We start from the raw sequence: 19157 nt of genomic DNA, 5'->3' as shown, positions 1-19157 counted from the left end.
TTATCCTTTGATCTAGGCTCCAAATCGTCGATAACCGGGCAGAGCCAATCCCTGTTGAATGCGGGCAATAAGTTATCGCCATTCCCACAAACAGGTGGAGGCATTGACTTCTCTACATCAAGCGTGCTTGACAAAGTAGTACCCAAGGGTGGAATACCAACCACATCGTTTTCTGACTCTTTCTTGGGACAAGAGCCCAAAAAGCCTCAGGAATCACCCCTCTCCTTACAGACTGACACTTTGCAAGCTTCTTCTGCCGGTTTCCCAGGACTCAGCTCTCCAACACCCAGTCGCAGATTTCAACCAACTGCCAGTACCACCCCAACTTCCTCGCCTCCTCGCACTGCTTTCTTTTCTACTTCCCCAATTGAGCCACCTCCCCTGAAAGCGGTGACCCCCTCACGCGATCTGCTTGGTGACTTTACAAACTGGTTTGTGAATGGAGACAAGGGGTTGATGACGGAATTTGAGGTCTTCATGGTGGAAAGCATCGTCCGAGAAACTTTTGACAAATTTCAGAAGGATGAGGAGGAGAGGATAGCAAGAGAAAAAGAGGAGCAAGACGAAGCGGAAGCTAAGAGATTCCGGACGTATAACCTCTCACTGAAATATTTTTACCAGTGGAAGAGAACCGCTCGGGAGAAACGTCTAAGACAACTACGTCAAAGCGGTCGCGACCAATTCCGCGCGTTTCGCGAAGCTCAGAGAGTAGCACAGCTCAAGGAAGAGCAGGAGGCTGCTCAACGAATTGCCAAACAAAAGGCAGAAGTGGCCACTCTTAATCGCCCCGATGAGCTGGCAACAATACTCAGGAGATCCCAACAGAACAAGAGAAAAGCAGAGGAAGCACTGCTTGCGTCTGGCGTCTTATCTGGTGTTTCAAACGAGCGAAGGGCCGTCTCAGCAATCTTCCGCAACGATTACCGACTATCGCCTACGCCATCATCGATTAATGGGAGCCAAGGAATGCGGTCTCGGTCAGGGTCGATTGCAAGCACGGAGGGTGGTTCGAAAACACGAGCTTTGCGCGAACGACTTCTCGGAGACAAACCTGGCCGGTTTCAGCGTTCTCTGCCTTCTATAGCAGGCAGCTCGCCACCGGAGAAATCACGGGCGAGAAAAGTATCTGAGCGCTGGCGGTTGAAAGCTATGGGCATCGTACAGATGCCTGACGGAACTGCCTTGCCGGAATCCATGGTAGACGAAATCAAACGTGGTCTCAAGAAAGATACAGGTCTGAGAGATTCTGGTCTGAGAGATTCACTTCTGAGGGGAAGTACATCAACCCGACGGGCATCGATCACTAGCGCAGCATCGGCAGCAGCAGCAGTGAGGCAGCAAAGCCCTCTGGTCTTCGCATCCTCTCGAGGAGACCCCTTTTTAGATAGCCCATTAACCATTAACAACAAGAGGAAGCGACCTGCAGGAGATGAGGGGGAGACGGCGAAAGAGCAGATTGATGATACGGATTCACATAAGCGCGTTATGAGTGACGCGGAAATTTTAATACAAGAACTTAGGGCAATGCGTCAGGAGATGGAGGAGGGCACAACGTGGTTCAAATCACAAAATGGAAAGCTGCAAAGCGATATATTGAGCAGAGGAGGCACGCCTCTGGACGAAAGCATCATATGAAAAAAATCGGCGTTGGTAGGGAGGGAATTGGTATTTTTTTGAGGGATTGGTTGTCACAAATTCAGAGCTTGAGGGATTCATTTATGGTAATAAAGGCCTTTTTTTTTTCTCTCATCTTTCAATTTTTTTTTAAAGAATTCTCTCACATCAAGTTTCCTTGAGCTTTGCAAGCCGTCATTCTTGCTTTGGCTTTTGGCTTCTTTTTTGTTGTTTCTACGCGTACGAGAGGGACAGAGGAACAAGGCACGAATTGTCAGATACCCACGAATTGGACTGTTGGACTGGGAGTTTGCTGTAGTCGAGTGCAAAAGAGATTACAGCGTCGTCTTACGCAAGTTCGTGTGGATTTTTCGGTTTCGCCCTTTATCCTCCCGGTGATGTTTATACTTTCGGACGCTATTCTTTCTCCGTGTTTGTCATTTACGCATGGGTTTTTTTTTTCTCTTTCCTTATGTCAAAGCGGTAGGGGCATATGGGAAGCGTATTTTTTTTTTCTGTCTTTAGTTATTGAGACTGTATACAGTATTCAAGGTAGGAGAGTGATGGCATGATATGGAATGATTTGTTGATAGAGAGGTTCAGCGTCTGCATCTTGAAAGTTGAATATGAATGATGGTTCATACGTTTGGTGTCTCGTGATACCGTTGCAACCTGATAAGTGATAGAGAGGGTGTGTATCAACAAAAGGGAGTGACTAGGTATCCAGCATCCCACGTCCTAAATTTCACCGTAGATGATAGGCAACTACATTACTTTAACTCTATTATCAGGTATAGATACTAGAAGAGGATAATAGTGGCAAAACTTAGACGATATGGGTAAACTAAAGACAAATCTGTTGAATATCCAAGTCAGGACTATCGTCGAACGCGTCATCGTTGGGCATCCCCAAGTCGTTGAATTTAAATCAATAATTGAAAGCTTATACTCCGCCTCGCCGTCCATCATTTCTGGGTCTTCTCCATATCTCCAAGCAGTTACTTCTTGACGCCGTTGCTGGATGTGCCCCTTTCTCGATGACGCGGACCGGATTTCCTTGAGACTGTCCTAAACTTTCTTTCATTAAGTCCAGTTTTTCGTGCCTGACGGCTTCTGCCATTATAACGTCATATGGCTCGCATCACTTCCATCGGTTTCGGTCAGATCTAACCACGAGGCATGAGATCTGAGTGGTTGGGGGAAGGCTTTGAGTATGTTGTTTATTGAGCCACTTTGCATATCTTTTGGGGAAGAATTCAACTACTGCTACAAATGTTGCCCCCCTTTTCCGGTACCTGTTACTATCGCCAAGCCATGGTCCAGCTGATGTAGCCATAGAAGATGCTGGAAAGATATAAAGTACTCAATTTCCACTCCAAACGCCCCCGGCTAGAGATACCTGAAGTTACAAGGTAGTCTGATTCCTGCTCCAAACGCCCAGGTTAAGAATACCTAAAGCCAAAACAAAGAAAACAAAAAAAAAAAAAAACCTTCAATCCACACTCCAAAACGCCCAGGCTAATGACTCTGTCCAAAAGCCCCCCTTCCGCAGCCCAAACATCACTTGAACTCCCCCGTGCGGATCATCTCATCCAGCTCCCAAAGCGGCGTGAACCCGATGGGCTTAGGAAAATAGGGAATGTACTTCTTCCAGGTAGGCTCGCCGCGCTCTGCCTTTCTCTTCGCCTTTTCCGCCCTTCTCGCCGCTCTTCGCCTCTTCTTCGCGGCGAGCCGCTCCGCCTCGTACCGCTCCTTGCGCTCTTCCTCTTCGACCTGTTGGCTTATCCAGTCCTTGATCTCGAGGTACTTTTCCCAGCAGCGACGGATTCTCCAGTCGTCGTACCGGGCTTTTAGCTCCTTGATTTTGGTGAAAATGCGCATTTTTTGCTGGAATCGGGGCGTTAGCTTGCAGGGGGGTTCCATGTTCTGAGGAGGCGAGGCTGACATACTTTCGCTATGGTGGTGTGAGCGCTCAAGATGGTTATAGCAAGTAGTGGGGAAATATTAGTGATAACAGGCGGTGATGGGAAAATGGTTGAAGGAAGAAAAGAGAGAAACAGTTATGCTCAAAATGTGCGGAAAGCAGCAGCATATTATAGTTCGCGTTTTACTCTGCTGAGTAGTGCGTCCAGCCTCGGGCCTTTCTGATGGCTGAACCTTGAAGTGGACTTTGTATACCATCTGTCTTGATATACTAGCCCATGTGATATCTAAGTTGCTCTGTACAGAGGCTGAGTAAAAGCAGGTACTGGTCTGATATTGAGTTTCAAAACGAAGCCACCTAGCGATGGTGGCAGATGTTTATTTAAAAAAGGTAGGTATTGATACCAGCGGATACAAGAAGAAGGTACCTAGGCAGCGGTTGTAACAGGTCTTGAGGAACCAGGAGAGTATATCAAAAGTACTTCTTCTGCTGCTCGCTATGGTGCACTTAATGATGTACATGTACTTGCTAGGATGCTCGATCGATAGGTACTGAGTACCTATAGAGAGGGTTTTCAAGCGTTGTACCTCGGATATTTAGAGGGAAGGGAGGATTAAGGCAAGGTTCTGGGTGACTTGGGGCAGGTAGCATAGTTATTCTAGGTATTTGGGACTTGGAACCGGCTGTTGGCTTCGGGCCGGTAGTAATACTAGTCTGGCGGAGATTAGAAAGGGGTAGATTTGGATGGATAGTGTTGATTGCTCGCCTTATTTTGGTTGGGATATGTATTGGATATGGCATGGTGTTGGGTAAAGATGTTGGCAGTCTGGGCCTTTAGAATTAGGAATTAAATGGTTGCGAATGCATATGTAATCTTCAAGGCATCTTCTATTACGATCATCAACGTATCTTCAAGTGTATTGTCGTAAATCGTTGCATTATTTCAAGCGTCATCAGTCCAGCTGTCTCGCTCTACCCTCAAGCATCGCTATCGTATCATACAAAGCAAAGGTAAGCCCCAAGTTACTTCCAAGAAAAATCGTTTCAGCATGAAATCCCGCGACATAATCATCAGTCACCCTCAAATCACCGTGTAGGTGGCGGTGGGAAAGATGTTATCAGTATCTCGCTTTGAACAGGGCTTCCCATGCCCGCCTTACTTCTCTTCCTAGTAATTAGTCCTAGCGCATTGGTCACTCCGGTTTCCTCCTCCCATCTTCTATCGGGACGGTAAGGTTTCGGGGTGGGTGACCAGCTAGACTGGCTCAAGTGGGGAGAAGGCGAGAATCCAGGAGGCTGGTGACTAAGAAGGGGGGCGTTGGAGCGGGTTGAGACAGCTGAAGCTGGAGTTGCGAAGTCGTCGGGAGAGGAAGCCCGAGGGGAGATGTATGCCTGAGTTGGTGGGGTCAAAGCAGTGATGATACTGGGTCTCATCATCGCACTGTCTTGCCTGCTGATCGTGACGTTTAACGAGCTTTGGCTATTCCATGGGTATCGATCCACAGGATATGGTTCTGCTCCAACACCAGTGGTAACCTTAACGTGTGCCTTCTCTCCTCCTTGGAAGACGCCGTCGGCATGGGCGTCGTCAGGAAACCTCGGTGTCACAGGAGTTACTCTGGTTTGGCAGCGAAACGAGTAGCCAGAGGCACGATCTTCTTGCTTCGCACGATTCTTGCGCTTGCGAATGCACATGTAAGTGAAACCTGCGGCCAGAGCAAGTAAGACGACTCCACCAATGGCTATGCCCACAATTGCTGAGCTGGAAAGCTTGGGTTCCTCATAGTTGGTGGAGGGCGTTTGATCGACGACTTGGATGTTGCTGTTGCCAAAGAGAGTATTGTTGAGAATTAAAATGGACCCTGGTGCGGGTTTCGCCTCGCATGCTCCTTGTAGAGCAAGAAGAACTACAAAACAGGGGAATCAGTAAAAGAGAAGGTGATAGAAAGGAAAGGCGTGTAAAGCGTACAATTGGATAGATATTGGTGCTGCCCATCGGCTTTAACGCACTCCAAGCACCCATCGACATCCCCACTGGTGATGACGCCTCCATTTGTATCACAATAGTCATATGGAGTCGAGTTGGTTGGGCTCTTAATGCCAAGCTCTAGAGCAGAAGCGAGATTTCCGCATCCGACGCTTGTCGTGCAAGGGCCAGTCTCGATACCGGTGTTATTGGGATAGCCAAACATGCAATAGCCGGAAGAATACCGCAGGTTGTCTGTGCAATATATGAGCTAACAGCAATTATAGGGGATTGTAACCACAAAGACTTACACAAGAACCAATCCTGATCATTCTCACTGCCGTGGGTGTAAGTGCTGTTCTGCAAGCAGGTGAAGCAGCTCTTCAGCTTTTGTCCCTCCGGCTTGCTGTCAAAGTCCTTGTCATCGCAGACAATGTCTTTCCACTGGTCATCGAAGAATTTCGGATCGGACTGCGACACATCGGAAGTGGTGCAGACGTTTGTACAAGGTGAGTTTGGTGAAACTCTCAGGGCGTGTACCAATGAAAAGGCCATGAAAAATAGGGAGAAGATCCAACGAGCCATGGACTTGTAAGCCATTGTCTCTGATATGAACAGCCGTAGTTTGTTGAAGTGAATGAGATTGACAAGAGTTGGATTCAAACGACGGCGGAAGCAGAGCTGGTGCGTGTTGTAAAAGAGCGAATGCTGTCAAAGGAGTAATCTAGTCGAGGAAGCCAATGCCGCAAGGAAGGTCGATACACCTCATTTAAGAGTGGCACACTATTCTCATCCGTGGTTCCAAAAGTAAGACAGTACACCCCGATCAGGAAGAGCAGTATCCAGACTGCAGTAACGCCACCAGCAAAGGAAAAATATACAAGACAAGAGAAATGCAACCGAGAGACCTGAGGGTATAGCGAGAGTATGAGTAAGAGCAACGATCGAGACGCCAAAGCAAGCCGGCTCGAGGCGAGGGGCAGCCACGGCTCATAATATCGTGCGTGAATCATGGCTGTTTAAGCTTGTTGATCCCAAGGCGCCGGTGACAAGACTATCGTGACGGCGGCAACATGTTCGCACGTCTTGCCGCCCGTCTCGACACCCCTCGCTAAAGGGCTCAGCTCCCATCACACCCATAAGCCATAAGCCGTCTCTGGCTCTGCCGCAAGGCCAAGGCGCTTGTGCTCATGCCGTACATACGAGTGCAGCTGTTCTTCTCCCTTGACGGCACTCGTCGTCACACCGTTTCTCAGCCCCCCTTGCATCCCTGTCCATCTCATCTCATCCCATCGCATCGGGCAGCTCCACGTGAGTGAAGCCCATCGCCAATTCCGCCGCCCAAGTCACACTGCGGAAACCAGGAAAAAACAAACCCATGTATGCAACAGCCGTTCATCTCGTCATTCCGGCCCAATGAGAAGCAGCATCTCGCAAACTAGTGCTTTCTCTAGCGAGTGAGCGCGTAGCGAATCGAAGGACGCAGAATGCTAGTAAGAAAAAAAAAAGCGGGAGATGGACAAGATTGCAGCGTCTCAACGTGTGATGACGGGTCCAGAAAGTGTCGGCGCTTAACTGCAAGCTCCACGTGAGTTCGCGCCCAATGCCTCCTTCCAGTTCAGGTACCAAAACCTTGAAATGCAGCAGTGGATTGGCTTAGTGATTAAATAGTTTTGTATGCTAGTGATTGGGATCAGGTACCGGTAAAAAAGGATGGGAGATGATATCAATCTGGCAGATCTTCATCTACATGGCCGGTCTGTCTATATGGCCACACACAAATGCTCCCGTCTGCCTTAGCTTAGGTAGTATCTGCAAAAGCAATTCAGCCCCCAAGCAAAGGTGAGTTACAAAATTGATATTCTGTTCCAATGCGTTTCCTTCCTTCATCTCCCTTGGTCAGATCCGTGAGCAGACAATTGTGCACTCCAGCGTAAGCGCGAGGCATACGCGCCGAAAGACAAAAATGACATCACTCATATCTCCCGAGAGCCCAATCACACTCAGCGTTACTTGACATCTTTGCACGCATCTAGTAATAATCATGTACGAATTGATACCTAATAACGCCAATTGCCCAAGAGCCACATGTGGGTAACTAGAAAAGAGAAAGGTACAAGGCGACCATTTCCATATCGACAAAAGACTCCCACGCCAGGATACTTTACACTGAAAAAGAATCCTCAGTCTCGATTCCACACTCTCTTTTCTTCCTCTTTTAATCGCTGTCCTCGTCGTCTCCCTTGCTCTCTTTCTTTGCTGCCTTGGCGGCCTTCTTCTCTGCCTTCCGTCGTTTCCGCTCTGCCTTTTCTTCGGCCGTCTCTCCCTCATGCTTCTTCCGCTTCTTCTTGTCCTCCTCAGCGGCGGGGACCTCGGCATCGGACATCTTGCTATCAGCCTGCTCGCTCTTGGAAGGCAAGACGGGGATCGAAGTCGTGGCGGGAGCAGCAGCAGCAGCAGCCGCAGAGGTATCTGACACGCTGAAATCCTTGTACTCAGAGGTCCACTTAGAAGGAGTAGCATCGTTGGGTCGGCCGAACTTGTCGAGCTTGCCGTCCGCCTTGAGCTTCTTCTTCTCCTGAGCGACAGGTCCGAGACCCCATCTTCTGGGGTAAAGGTCACGCTCCATGATGCAGCGCTTGACCTTGGCCACGACTCCGTGGTCGCATGTAGACATTTCGACCGTAGACATCTGAGCGATACCAATGGCGATAGCCTCACCCTTGGTAGTCATCAGGACAACCTCTTCGTGGTGCTCAATGCCAGACTCTGTAAGAAAAAAAAATATTCAGTCAGCAACACGTTCTATGCATTGTGATTGCGCTTCTAAATCTTTTCCAATCATGTACATACCATAACGCAGGAGACCAGGAAGCATCAGCTTGGCACCGTAGCACACGGCGTTGACGGCGCTATCCTTGACAACAAGACGCTTGTAGCCGGTGAGCAGGGTCTCGAGGGGCGCAATCACCCTACGCAGGTAGGACTCATCCCGGGTGTTGTCGTGGGTCCACTGAGCATCCAGCACATCGTGCAGGGTGACGAGGTGCTTGGTCTCGTCCATGGCACCGGATCGCACACGACGCAGCTCCTGCATGTGGGCACCAACACCCAGCAGCAGACCCAAGTGCACACACAGAGTTCGGATATAGGTACCAGCCTCGCAGCTCACCCAGAAGACACCCAAGTGGCGGTCATTGTCGAACTCAATCAGCTTGCTCTCGTGGATGGTTCGGATACGGAGCTGTCGCTTGACGGCAGAAATCAGAGGCGGGCGCTGGAACAGGGCGCCAGTAAGGGTCTCGAGGGCTCGCGCGAATTGGGCCTCGCCACCAGGCAGCTTGTCATGGAGACGAATGATGGCAACGTACTCCTTTCCGGCTCCCTGTTGGGACTTGACCAGTCGAGTCGCTCGGTCGATACAGACGATCAGGCAGCCCGTGACCTTGGGATCGAGGGTACCACTGTGACCAGTCTTCTCAACTCTGCACCGATTTCATTGTTAGCTCTACGATACAGTGTGAGGAGAGCGATTGGAATCCCAATCGACGAAGAAACTGCAGGGTGCCACGAACCGAAGAATCCGCTTAACCCAGGACACAACCTCGTGACTAGAAGGGTTCGAAGGCTTGTCCAGGTTGATGACACCAGAGCTAATGTAGGATTTGAGGTCGCGCTTCAGTGGCGCAGATCCATTGGGGATCGGGGTGAAGTGGCCGGTTCGCACAAGGACTAGAATGAAGAAAAGACGTCAACAGAAGGCTCTCTTTTTTGTGCGTGTGCCGTTTTTCATCATGCGCTCCAACATCGTTTGGACAACCTCGCCACGCCCAATTGAGCGTCGAAATTCCCCCTGCAAGTGTAAAAAGACCAGATCAGATTCTTCACTCACGCTTGTCATAGTTCTTGAGGAGCAACGGCCACTGGCTGGTGTCGACAGCCGGAGTCACCGCTTGAGGCTTGATGGTGTATTCCTCCTCCTGCTCCTTCTTCTTGTTCACGACTTCCGTAACCATCTTGGGCAGTTGCTTTCCAAATTAAGCAGCCGAGTAGCCAAGATCTTGAAACCAAAGGAAAGTGCAGCGTCTGGCGATGTCAAATTACGGAAGACGAGGCTGGCGCGCTTGCAGTCGTGATGGTTTTTTTTTCTAGTTCGAAGAACTTTGGAGCTTCCAGTTTTTTTTTTTTCCTTCGCTCTGTGGGGCAGAAACTTTGCGTCCCCAAAATTGTGGCGCCAATTGGCCACTAATCCAAATGCGGTTTATCGTGTTGATGCAAGCCACAGCTCTGCATACACCAGCCACACTTGCTGTCTGGGGTGGTTCAGTCTTACGAGAATATGGACGAATCTACCACCTCAAACAGTCACATATGGCCATAGGTAGTGGAAAATTTGGGGTCCCTTCAAGTTCTTTATCATGACCCAACATCTTTCAATTTTTGCTCCAAACGATGCAAATTGTTTTCAACACCGTTTGTTATGTGATCTGGTTACCCAATATCCCCACGCCCCTTTGTGTGGCTACACCATCGCCACCAGTCAAACAATCCTAATTACGACGAAGCAATTATTTTGGCAACACTCCTGTAGGTGGCAAGATGAATACAAACGATTGCATAATGAACAAACACATGGATGGGAGATTAACTTGGCGTCCAAGATATAAAGATGTAAAAGAAGGAGAATCAAGGTATATTGAGTATGGTAACCAATGTTAATTGTGCTAAAATTGGCGTACTATCAATGACAATTACTAAAGATAGAGTATTGAAACCACTTCTAGTGAAAGGTCAAAGAACCACAGCTACTGGCTATTTAATAATTCAATGTAAGCTAGGATCAAACCGGGGTCAGTCTCCCTAAATCACTGAATTTGTCCGCTCATTCCTACCTGCGGCCTTCTTTGTCTTTGAGAAATCCCGAGCAGCGTTTCGGGTGAGAATTCCAGCTGTTATGAAAGCTAGTACGCTAATCAACTCTGGAAGTAGCGATAAGAGGACACGGATTGTAAGAGCGCCGGTAAGAGGGTTCAGAGACTCGTCTTGTGTGACCAGCGCGACGAGGGAGTAGATGACCCGAACTCCACTGAAAATATCAGATACAAGAACAGACCAGAGAAGCTATTGCTGGTTTAGTCAAATACAGTATTTTCATATACTTTTATGAGGAACACTCACTTTGGTTCCTGCAGCAGTGGAAGATTTTGACTTTGGAAACTTTGCCGGATGAGCCAGTGCCCATACCGACACGATGGCAACAATCGCCCAAGCGAGAGTCAAAAGAGCGATGCCAGCTTTTACCAAAGAAGCATCCGTGGAAACATCTGCGGGTTTGATGTGACTGGACTCCAGGTTCGATGCACCAGTGGCTAAAATAGCAACACCAGTAGTAACAATGCCGTGAAACAATAGCACGCCAGTCCATTCCAGTTTTTTCTCCAATGGATCGCAGTAATAAGACCTCCTATTCATACTCATTAGGATACACGCATCAACAGCTATAATGTGGCATGGGATATGGATCATTACGCTTCTTGTAGGATGCCAGATGCAGCAAGGAGAAGAGGAGATAAGCCAACGCTTGATATAATGCCTGCTGTAGTGCTTCCAGATAGATCCATAACACCTCCAACAATACGCAGCGTACAGAAAGCGAGAAGATACGCCCATCCAAGGATTCCAGAACGGCCGTGTTTGGAGAGGATGTATATGTTTGGAATGGTGAGAGTGGCATAGATGGCCAGCTCGGCGGTTAATGTCGCAGTCATGGTGCGCAGCCCGGAATATTTCCGTCTGAGTATCTTCAACCACTTAACGGGGATATAGAGTGTTTTAGTCTCCGATCGATGTTGAACAATGGTTGGAGTGAGTGGCAATAAAAAGACTGGCGGCTGGCTTCTCGTGTCAAGTTCTTCTTCCAGCTAGACAATTGTGACTAGTGCTGGCAAAAACGAGTACAAAAAGTAATGGATTGAGTGCTCCAAAGTAATCCTAAGATATCTGATAGGAAAGAAGAGAAAAAAGAAAACTGATGCCTGGTGACTCCGATAGTTTTATGCCTAAACGGTGTTGTGTCTACAGCTTAGAGCGTAGGCCAACTATCCAGCGTCTGAGCCCCTACACGTCTCGTCTTTCTTGAGGCCTCCAGCCTCTCAACTAACACTATCTCCATCGTCTACGCAATTCCACTCTGCAGGTACTAACTATGATCGACTCAAAGGCTTTACTTTGGGAAAAGAATGGTGGCCTGCAACGTAACCGAGTCATAGGGGAGGGTTTCTGAGAAGTGGGTCCTAAACGATACCGAGGAACGAGACCGAAGGATGAGAGTAACACAGCCTCTATAGGTGAAGAACATGCATGAATGGGGACAGAGCTTTAATATTCTATGTGATTCGTCATCCGTATGCAATGCGAGTTGTGCTCGGTTATTTAGTTCTTTAACAGTGCAATCCTCTCGGTCAGAAACCAGCAAAAGGGCAGAACACTAATAACATTGAAGTATTCTGTTGAATGTACTAGATATTAAGCATTATTTTCTCCTTTTATCATATTCCTACCCAAATTAAACATGGCGGCATAAATCTTCCAGAAATTCATCCCTCGTCGCAGCTCATAGCGGATGGTTGACTATGATCATGAAGTACTCGCAGTGGCCACTCCATCATGTCATGCCATTCGCTGCTGAGATTAGCCTTGATGGCTTCAATCTCCTTTTCTGGGCAGTTGCCTGTCCACCACAGCCCATCGATGGTATATACCAAGGCGAAATAGTGTGCGAGGATAACCATGGCGCGTGGGCTGAGCATATCAAGCAGGGTAAGAAAACGGCTAGGTAGGATGATGGGGAAAATTGCAAGCCTCCGAGCAATTTTCAACGGCATTTCTTCAGCTTCCCTTGCCGCCGCGATCGACCCGATGTACGCAACCGCGGTTGTATACGCCTCATTATCAGCGTCATCCTCAATCTTATCGGTGTCGGCAGGCAGCAAGTGAGCGAATCGCGCACGATTGGCTTCCGAAGAGATAATCTCTGGTTTGAAGAAATCGGTAGCCCCCTTGGCTATGATACTGAGAGAAGAATTAGAGCCTACGCCGACCATGTCAAGTCCGAGCGCAATAACATTCCTGACTCCCTGACACATCTGAAGCCATTCTGTAGGTGGCTTATACGGCATACTGGGCTGGACCGGTTGGATCCAACGCTCTCGGAGGCTAGCGAAAGCATCAAATACGAGGATAATGGAAGTGAATCCGGCTGCGTCAGCGGTATGCTGGTCCATAGAGCCAAGTGCCTTGCGATGGTGCCTTAGGGTAGCCTCGAAGTATTTTGCTCTGTGTGCGAATAGCTCACCCTCTGTACTACCAATCTGAGAGTTGCTGAAGGCCATGTACAGGAGGGAGATGGAGAAGATGGCGGTGAGTAGAGGTTCATAGTCAAGAGCAAGCTTGGGGACATCACTAGACCAAATTTTGAGATTCTGAGGGTCATAGCTGCCTGGAAGCGTTTGGCAGACTTCGGTGGTCCACATGTGAAGCAGTCGGAGTTCTAGTCGGCGACGGTCACGGCTTTCTGCTGACAATAATGGCATTGACTCCTCAGTATGCACATCGTTGCTGGCTGCGGCTTGTGTCGACGCTGTCCCTGCTTGGTGCAGCCCTGGATCAATAATCTTGGTAATGGCTGGCGTCGACGACTCGGAGCGGTTTGCTCTGTCGTAAAAGCATTCAACTTTGTGACGGGTACAACAGCCCTGGGTCTTGTTGTTAGGCATTCCAACATAAAATACATGGAATTGGTTCGGGGAAATCACGAACGCAATTGGGTTTGGCTTCATCGCACTGTATGCATATAGGAATTGTGAGCTGGCTGCTTAGGGATCAACGCAGAGATATAGGCTGGAGCTGTGTGAGGTTATGTACGTTACCTTGACACGGCGAGCTCTACACCGAGCGCAGCCAGTCTTGGATTTGGTGTGATAAAGCCGAGGCATGGCGGTAGCTTGTGTCCCACGAACCTCCCATTGATTATGCACAATAATGATATAGAGAGGCTCTTTGATCCCTTTAATCTTTGTGCTTCATGTTCAAGTAAACGGACAGTACTGTAATGGAACCGTGTCGCGGGTGTAAGTGAGGCCTCCTCATAAATTTACGCCTGAATCACGTGAGCTGCTACAGTACATGTACATGTTAGACTATAATGTAGGTACATGTTGATTGCACTCACTGAGAATATTGAAGGCTTCATCGAATCTATCATACCTAGTAAATCGTATAATCGAGTTCATTATCTTCCGAATTTTTTACCATCAACTGAGGCGTATTGAAGGCTCATTTCATCTCCAAGGCTATCACCAATGATACTAGTCCTGATGCCAACAGAAGAGCTGACTTAGGGGGCGCATACATTTAGTTTGCAGCATGGCCTATAAAACTGCTCTCTACTTGTTTATCCTCTCGCCTTTTTAAATGATCATCAGTGATTTCTCCTCTATAAATAGGTATGTAGTCAAGCGCCTGGCTTCTGCACTATGCCATATCGCACATGGCTACATGGGTTCTACCAGTTTCTCTTTCTTTTATCCGACAAAGCGACGATACCTGTACCTATGCAGACATGAAATGACTAGGTAAATACGAGAGAAAATAACAAAGTTTTATGTGCTTAGCTTTTCCCCATTTCCTCTTAAACTTTTCTTCTTGAATCCACCCGGAATTGAACACGTACACAGCCGCCTCGTGCCCCTTTCTTTTTATCTTCAACCTTGCGCTCCATCCACCCGCTTACCATATGGCTTCACCATCATCGGGCAGACGTCTTCGCCCGTGACTGGAAATCTTGTCAGCAGGTAATGCTTTGACATTGTGACAGTGTTCAAAGATGGGCTACAGTTGGCGAAAGACTCTATGGGTACAGATGGAGTGACATGGCGAGCGCCATTGAGTCCTGGGGGACATGTGCAATGAAGATTCACGACTGAGTGCTACGACACGGCACATGATGGGATACCGGGGAAACATCACATGGCGATCGCAATGGAGACATAGAGAACACGGACATGATGATCACGTTACGGTGTGGCGCACAGTGGGATACCGGGGGAATATCACATGAGGAAGACGAAAAGATGCACAGTCAGGTATCGCGGTTAGTTGGGTACCTTTCATGGGAGAAAATCACACGAGGAAGACTCAAAAATGTGCAATCTGGGGTTGGCGTTAGTTAGCTCCAATTTTTATGGCAGACAGAAGGCATTGTTTCATATGACGATGAAAGCCAGTGTCAAGCCACCCCGACTGCTGGAATTTCATCTGGCCCGTATTGGTAGCAGTACAAGAACTGACCAGCTTGACTACAGGACCTCGGGCTGACCTGGAGACAATGATGACCATCATGTCATCGGGAGGTGTCGCCTCCCGAAGGACCCAATGGGATCCTATTGACCGCTGAGTCTCCAGGAAATGGCATCCCCCAGAGTGAACCAGGATTACAAACAATAGGTGGAGTGGCTAGTAGCCAAAGAAGAATAAAACGACTGCCATTGGCGCGATTGATGGGTTGTGGGAAGAAAGGAAGAAAGAAAAAGACGGAGGATATGTTCTCATATCACGGCCAGTGGCCCTTCTCTTTCTGCAAGGATCTATGGCGAGCTTGACTACTGGGAATCTCGTCGGACTGCAATTTGTGATGAAGTCTCAGTGGTGAAAGGCTAAGCGTGCGCGTGCAGAAGAATACATCATTATGCAAACTTGCACTACGTTGTGATGCTTGACCCTGGCCATTGGGCCTACGAGTAATATAACATGTTGGTAGTGTTAAGAATTCCCCGCCTATTAAGTAATGCGACTTTCATCACTCGCGCAAAGATAGAGAGATTGATTGGATATTTAGGCAGCTAATATACAATTTGGTGCTCACTCTTAAAGTTCAAGGGCCTAGAGTATTATATACGCGTCACAAGGATATCTAGATAGATATAATCCTAAGGCATATCTATCTCGTCAAAGTGCCCCCCGCTCCTGCAGTAGTAGCCATTGAAGAATAAAATGAGTGCCATTGATGTGGCTGGTCGGCTGTGGGAAGAATGAAAGAAAAAGACAAAGAGAGGAGTGGTGTGAAATGCTCATCTGAGATCACGGCCAGTGGCGTTACTACTCTTTCTGCAGCATGCTTCCATCTCGTGAGCGACCTGCAAAGCACTTTCGGCATGCTACTTAGACCAAGAGATGCTCAATCGCGACGGGGATCTTCTTACCTAGAGGGGTTGTTTATTACCTCTGCGAGTATTATATACCTAGGTAGTTCTAAACACCAAGTACATAACTAGAGTGATAATAAAATTTTAAAAAAAAATCCAAGTATTATATAGTCTTATCTACCAAAAGAGCCCATTATAGATATAAAGCTCCGGTTAACAAGAGAACGATACGCATATCAGGAGTTTTATCATCATATATTCACAGTTGTGCTCGATTCATCGACCTATAGAGCTCCAAGTTGCCGAATTCAGTGATTACTATAAGCAAGATTATTCTCCTCGTCACTGAGAACGTCCCACGCCTTCTTCAAATCCGCGTCCATCGGACTGCTTCTGTTCTGCTTGCCCCTATTTACCACGCCGTTCCTATTGTCCGGTCTTGACTCTCAGTCCGTGTCTGACTCTGACTCTTTTGAAACCGGCATATATCCTCCTCTGAAACCTTCACTCCTTGACTTTGTCTTCCGTACTTTCGTCGGTGACCTAGCACTAGGACGAGGGGTCGCCGTTATCCTCTCTGGTATGCTTCTGGGAATACTATCAGGCGTGGTGTACCTTCCGTTAGGTTCGGCATTTTCGTGCTTGTGGTGCCGGGTTTGTAAGGGCTTGTCTAAATCCTCCTCTTTAGAGTCTAGGTTTACTATGTTTACTATGTCTGGCTCGACTTGTTGGTTCTACAAATTCTCTAACGTTAGTTTGTATATCATCTCAAGTTTTGGCTATAACACAGCTCATGTTTTCGTACCAGGTTTTGGCCTTTCGCCATGGCAACTGCCATACAGTCGTCGCGAGCCTCTTTCAGCTTGCTAACTTTTAGCTCTAAACGATCTCGTATAGTTTTGTTATGTTTATCTTCTTCAGCAAGCTCAGCCACAGTCTGTTTGTCCATCTGCATTAATTCTGATGTGTCAAAAGACTGTATGCAGCCCGTCGATGAGATGTCGCTCAGCTACCTGTACTATGACGTTTGATATAAAGATCTTGGAGGCAAGCTGCAAAGCATGAGGTTAGAAGTGCACATAAAAGGGGATTATTACACTCCAATAGGCTCACATACCTCATAGTACACTAGCATCCTTTGTAAGATCTCCCCAGTCGGTGATATTTTGTCTGGGGAAGAACTAACTTGCAGCTCCTTTAGCCGTCTGAGATACTCAGGACCGTAGATTGGGGAGCATCTCCGACGATCCAACAAGAGCCTCTCGAGCTCTTCGCCTGCCCGAGTTTGAAGCATTTCAATCTTCTTGCCCAGAAGCGTCGACCATAGCCGCGTTCGCATGCGTTGCGGCCAGACAGAGTTCACAACCTGCTGCAGGAATTCATTAACTATGCCTTGAATCCTGTCCCTGTAGTTACGGGCGATACTGTCCCACTTGGCCGAGTAATCGACAAACAAATGGTAGACAATCAATGGGTCGTAGTCACCAGGTAGATGCTGTCCCACATATGTATCAAGGTAGATTTGCACAGTTTTGGTCTCGTAATCTTCCACATTCACGCGCGAGGGTGATCCCTCTGAGTCGGGCATCCTCAAGATCGTGGTCCTCATGTTGCACGCCCTTACCAACAAGGCGCACCTTGCAGCCACGAATTCGTATTTCTTTCTCAAACTCGGTGTTCTCCCGCCTGATGCGCGCGCGGAGATTCCGGGGTGATATCTGTGTAAAGCTCTCACCATCTCCTATATGAAAGAAGCCGTGTTGGTTAGGGTAGTAACCATCAATACCAGATTTTATGAGGCTTTGAGAGAGACAAGAGTTTTGATACTTCTGCCAACATTTCTGATTCATTATTAACGCGGCGTCCCATGGCATGAAGTTCTTTCTCAGAGCGCTCGAGCTCCTCCTTGATCTCTCCCAGGAGCCGAGGGAAGTAATCAGTGATGTGACTGTAGAGCAAGTCACTCAGTTTGGCGACCAGGGACTCGACGCCATATGTGCCCTTTGGGAGATCTCCCCAGTTGCCATTGGCAAAGAACTCATGTTCTTTCTGGTTACGGTCGTTGGTCTCTGTTTCCTTCTCCTGAGGGGCCCGGTTTCTCAGAACATGCCAGCCTAGATCGAGTTTGATATCTTCATTTTTCACTAGCTTCAAGAACTTTTCCTCAAGAGCGATGCTATCGACCAGATCGGGCTTCGTGACGATGCCAAGTGTCCTTTGACCTCCTTTGTCGTAGTCCAGAAAATTCCTCAGCACCACTTGGTTAACATAATCGGAGCTCCCGGCAACAACAGCCAGTATTATAGTTCGCTCCCTTTTCATGTAATCCAGAGCAATGTCGTTGATGGCCGCAATGTCTTTGACAGTCCGCTTCTTATTTGGCGCTTGGATAAAACCCGGGAGATCAACCAGCGTAAGCAGCGGCATTTTCGGCCCGCGGATCTCTATCGTCATGATATCTCGTGAGGCAAAATTGCCTTTGCCGGACTCATCACCGCCAAAGATGGCCTTCTGACATTTTTTGATGAAGGTGCTGAGCTGAGCTGTGTCTGTCGCCTCATGGGTCAGTTTGAGAAGCTCCTCTCTTTTCTCAACAGTCCGGTTCTTGTGTGGAATAATGCCCATGGAGATTCTGGCTTCGCCACGGCGGAGACGGAACTCCGTTGCGAATCTCGTGCAACCGTCGGGGTCCTTAGGAATTGGGATCCCGGGAATAGCATCAAGGACAGAGCTCTTGCCGGCCGACTGATCGCCAACAACGACGAGCTGTGGCAGCTGTATCTCCTCGAGCGTGGCAGATCGCAGAGTGTCGATGACATCCAGAATGCGCTGCTGGTTCTGGCCTAGCCCCCGAAGCTGGTCAGCAGATTCGCTTCTCCCGCCCGGGTTTTCATCCGAACTCATTATCGAGTCAATGACTTTGGATGATGAAGCATCAGCCATATTGCTTCGATGGGCTGATGAGAAACGTGATGGATTATAATGAGAGGGAAAATACTCCGTGAGAACCAGAGAGATGTGGAAGTCAAGTCCGTTGCTCTAGTGTGATTGCGAGCACTATCAACATAAAATGGACTTTACCACGAAATATAATAGGCGCGCTCTGCTCGTGGCATTTTACAATATCAACGGCGTTACATCGAGGCTGTGCACTACCATTGGGGGCGATGAGAAGCCGAAGTAAAAAGGCAACCAGAATGGGCACCTGAGACCTGTATTTGCGCCTACATGTATGCATCGGAGCGAGGCAGAGACTGTGATTGGCGACACGATATACGTATCAAGGGAGAGCGGTGAATCCTTCATAATTTTAGGCACCTACTCCTCAGTCTTGGATGGCTCAGTCTTCCATATCTACGTGTACATGTACATGTAGTTACCGATGCTCCAATCTCGGAATACAGCCTTGGGTCGCCAAATATGCACATGTATGCCCAACGGGTTGGGTGCC

At 48.2% G+C, this 19157-nt stretch overlaps 6 protein-coding genes across 6 annotated transcripts; all 6 read right to left on the bottom strand.

Annotated features, from left to right (window-relative positions):
- Positions 1-3174: 3174 nt before the first annotated feature.
- TRIVIDRAFT_197159 (uncharacterized protein) lies at positions 3175-3495 on the bottom strand (the record flags this gene model as incomplete). The annotated part of the gene is made up of 1 exon (XM_014106033.1): positions 3175-3495. One exon carries the CDS (start codon positions 3493-3495, stop codon positions 3175-3177), a length of 321 nt encoding a protein of 106 aa, XP_013961508.1.
- Positions 3496-5125: 1630 nt separating this feature from the next.
- Positions 5126-6059, bottom strand: TRIVIDRAFT_34507 (uncharacterized protein; the record flags this gene model as incomplete). The annotated part of the gene is made up of 3 exons (XM_014106032.1): positions 5126-5445; positions 5508-5759; positions 5816-6059. Coding segments are annotated over 3 exons (816 nt in total), but the record flags the coding sequence as incomplete, so codon positions are not given.
- A 1449-nt stretch (positions 6060-7508) lies between these two features.
- On the bottom strand, positions 7509-9520 carry TRIVIDRAFT_73212 (uncharacterized protein; the record flags this gene model as incomplete). The annotated part of the gene is made up of 4 exons (XM_014106031.1): positions 7509-8273; positions 8358-8989; positions 9080-9236; positions 9397-9520. 4 exons carry the CDS (start codon positions 9518-9520, stop codon positions 7723-7725), a joined length of 1464 nt encoding a protein of 487 aa, XP_013961506.1.
- Positions 9521-10284: 764 nt separating this feature from the next.
- TRIVIDRAFT_197156 (uncharacterized protein) lies at positions 10285-11272 on the bottom strand (the record flags this gene model as incomplete). Its single annotated transcript, XM_014106030.1, has 4 exons — positions 10285-10316; positions 10397-10625; positions 10683-10968; positions 11034-11272. The coding sequence occupies 4 exons, from the start codon at positions 11270-11272 to the stop codon at positions 10285-10287; spliced, it is 786 nt and encodes a 261-aa protein (XP_013961505.1).
- Positions 11273-12100: 828 nt separating this feature from the next.
- TRIVIDRAFT_139850 (uncharacterized protein) lies at positions 12101-13525 on the bottom strand (the record flags this gene model as incomplete). The annotated part of the gene is made up of 3 exons (XM_014106029.1): positions 12101-13258; positions 13323-13346; positions 13433-13525. Coding segments are annotated over 3 exons (1275 nt in total), but the record flags the coding sequence as incomplete, so codon positions are not given.
- Positions 13526-16014: 2489 nt separating this feature from the next.
- On the bottom strand, positions 16015-18649 carry TRIVIDRAFT_63061 (uncharacterized protein; the record flags this gene model as incomplete). Its single annotated transcript, XM_014106028.1, has 5 exons — positions 16015-16132; positions 16322-16440; positions 16512-16643; positions 16824-17447; positions 17534-18649. 5 exons carry the CDS (start codon positions 18647-18649, stop codon positions 16015-16017), a joined length of 2109 nt encoding a protein of 702 aa, XP_013961503.1.
- Between the last annotated feature and the right edge of the window lie 508 nt (positions 18650-19157).

The sequence above is a fragment of the Trichoderma virens genome (assembly GCF_000170995.1).
Source record: "Trichoderma virens Gv29-8 chromosome Unknown TRIVIscaffold_1, whole genome shotgun sequence".
Lineage (NCBI taxonomy): Eukaryota > Fungi > Ascomycota > Sordariomycetes > Hypocreales > Hypocreaceae > Trichoderma > Trichoderma virens.
This window is presented reverse-complemented; position numbering and strand designations above follow the sequence as displayed.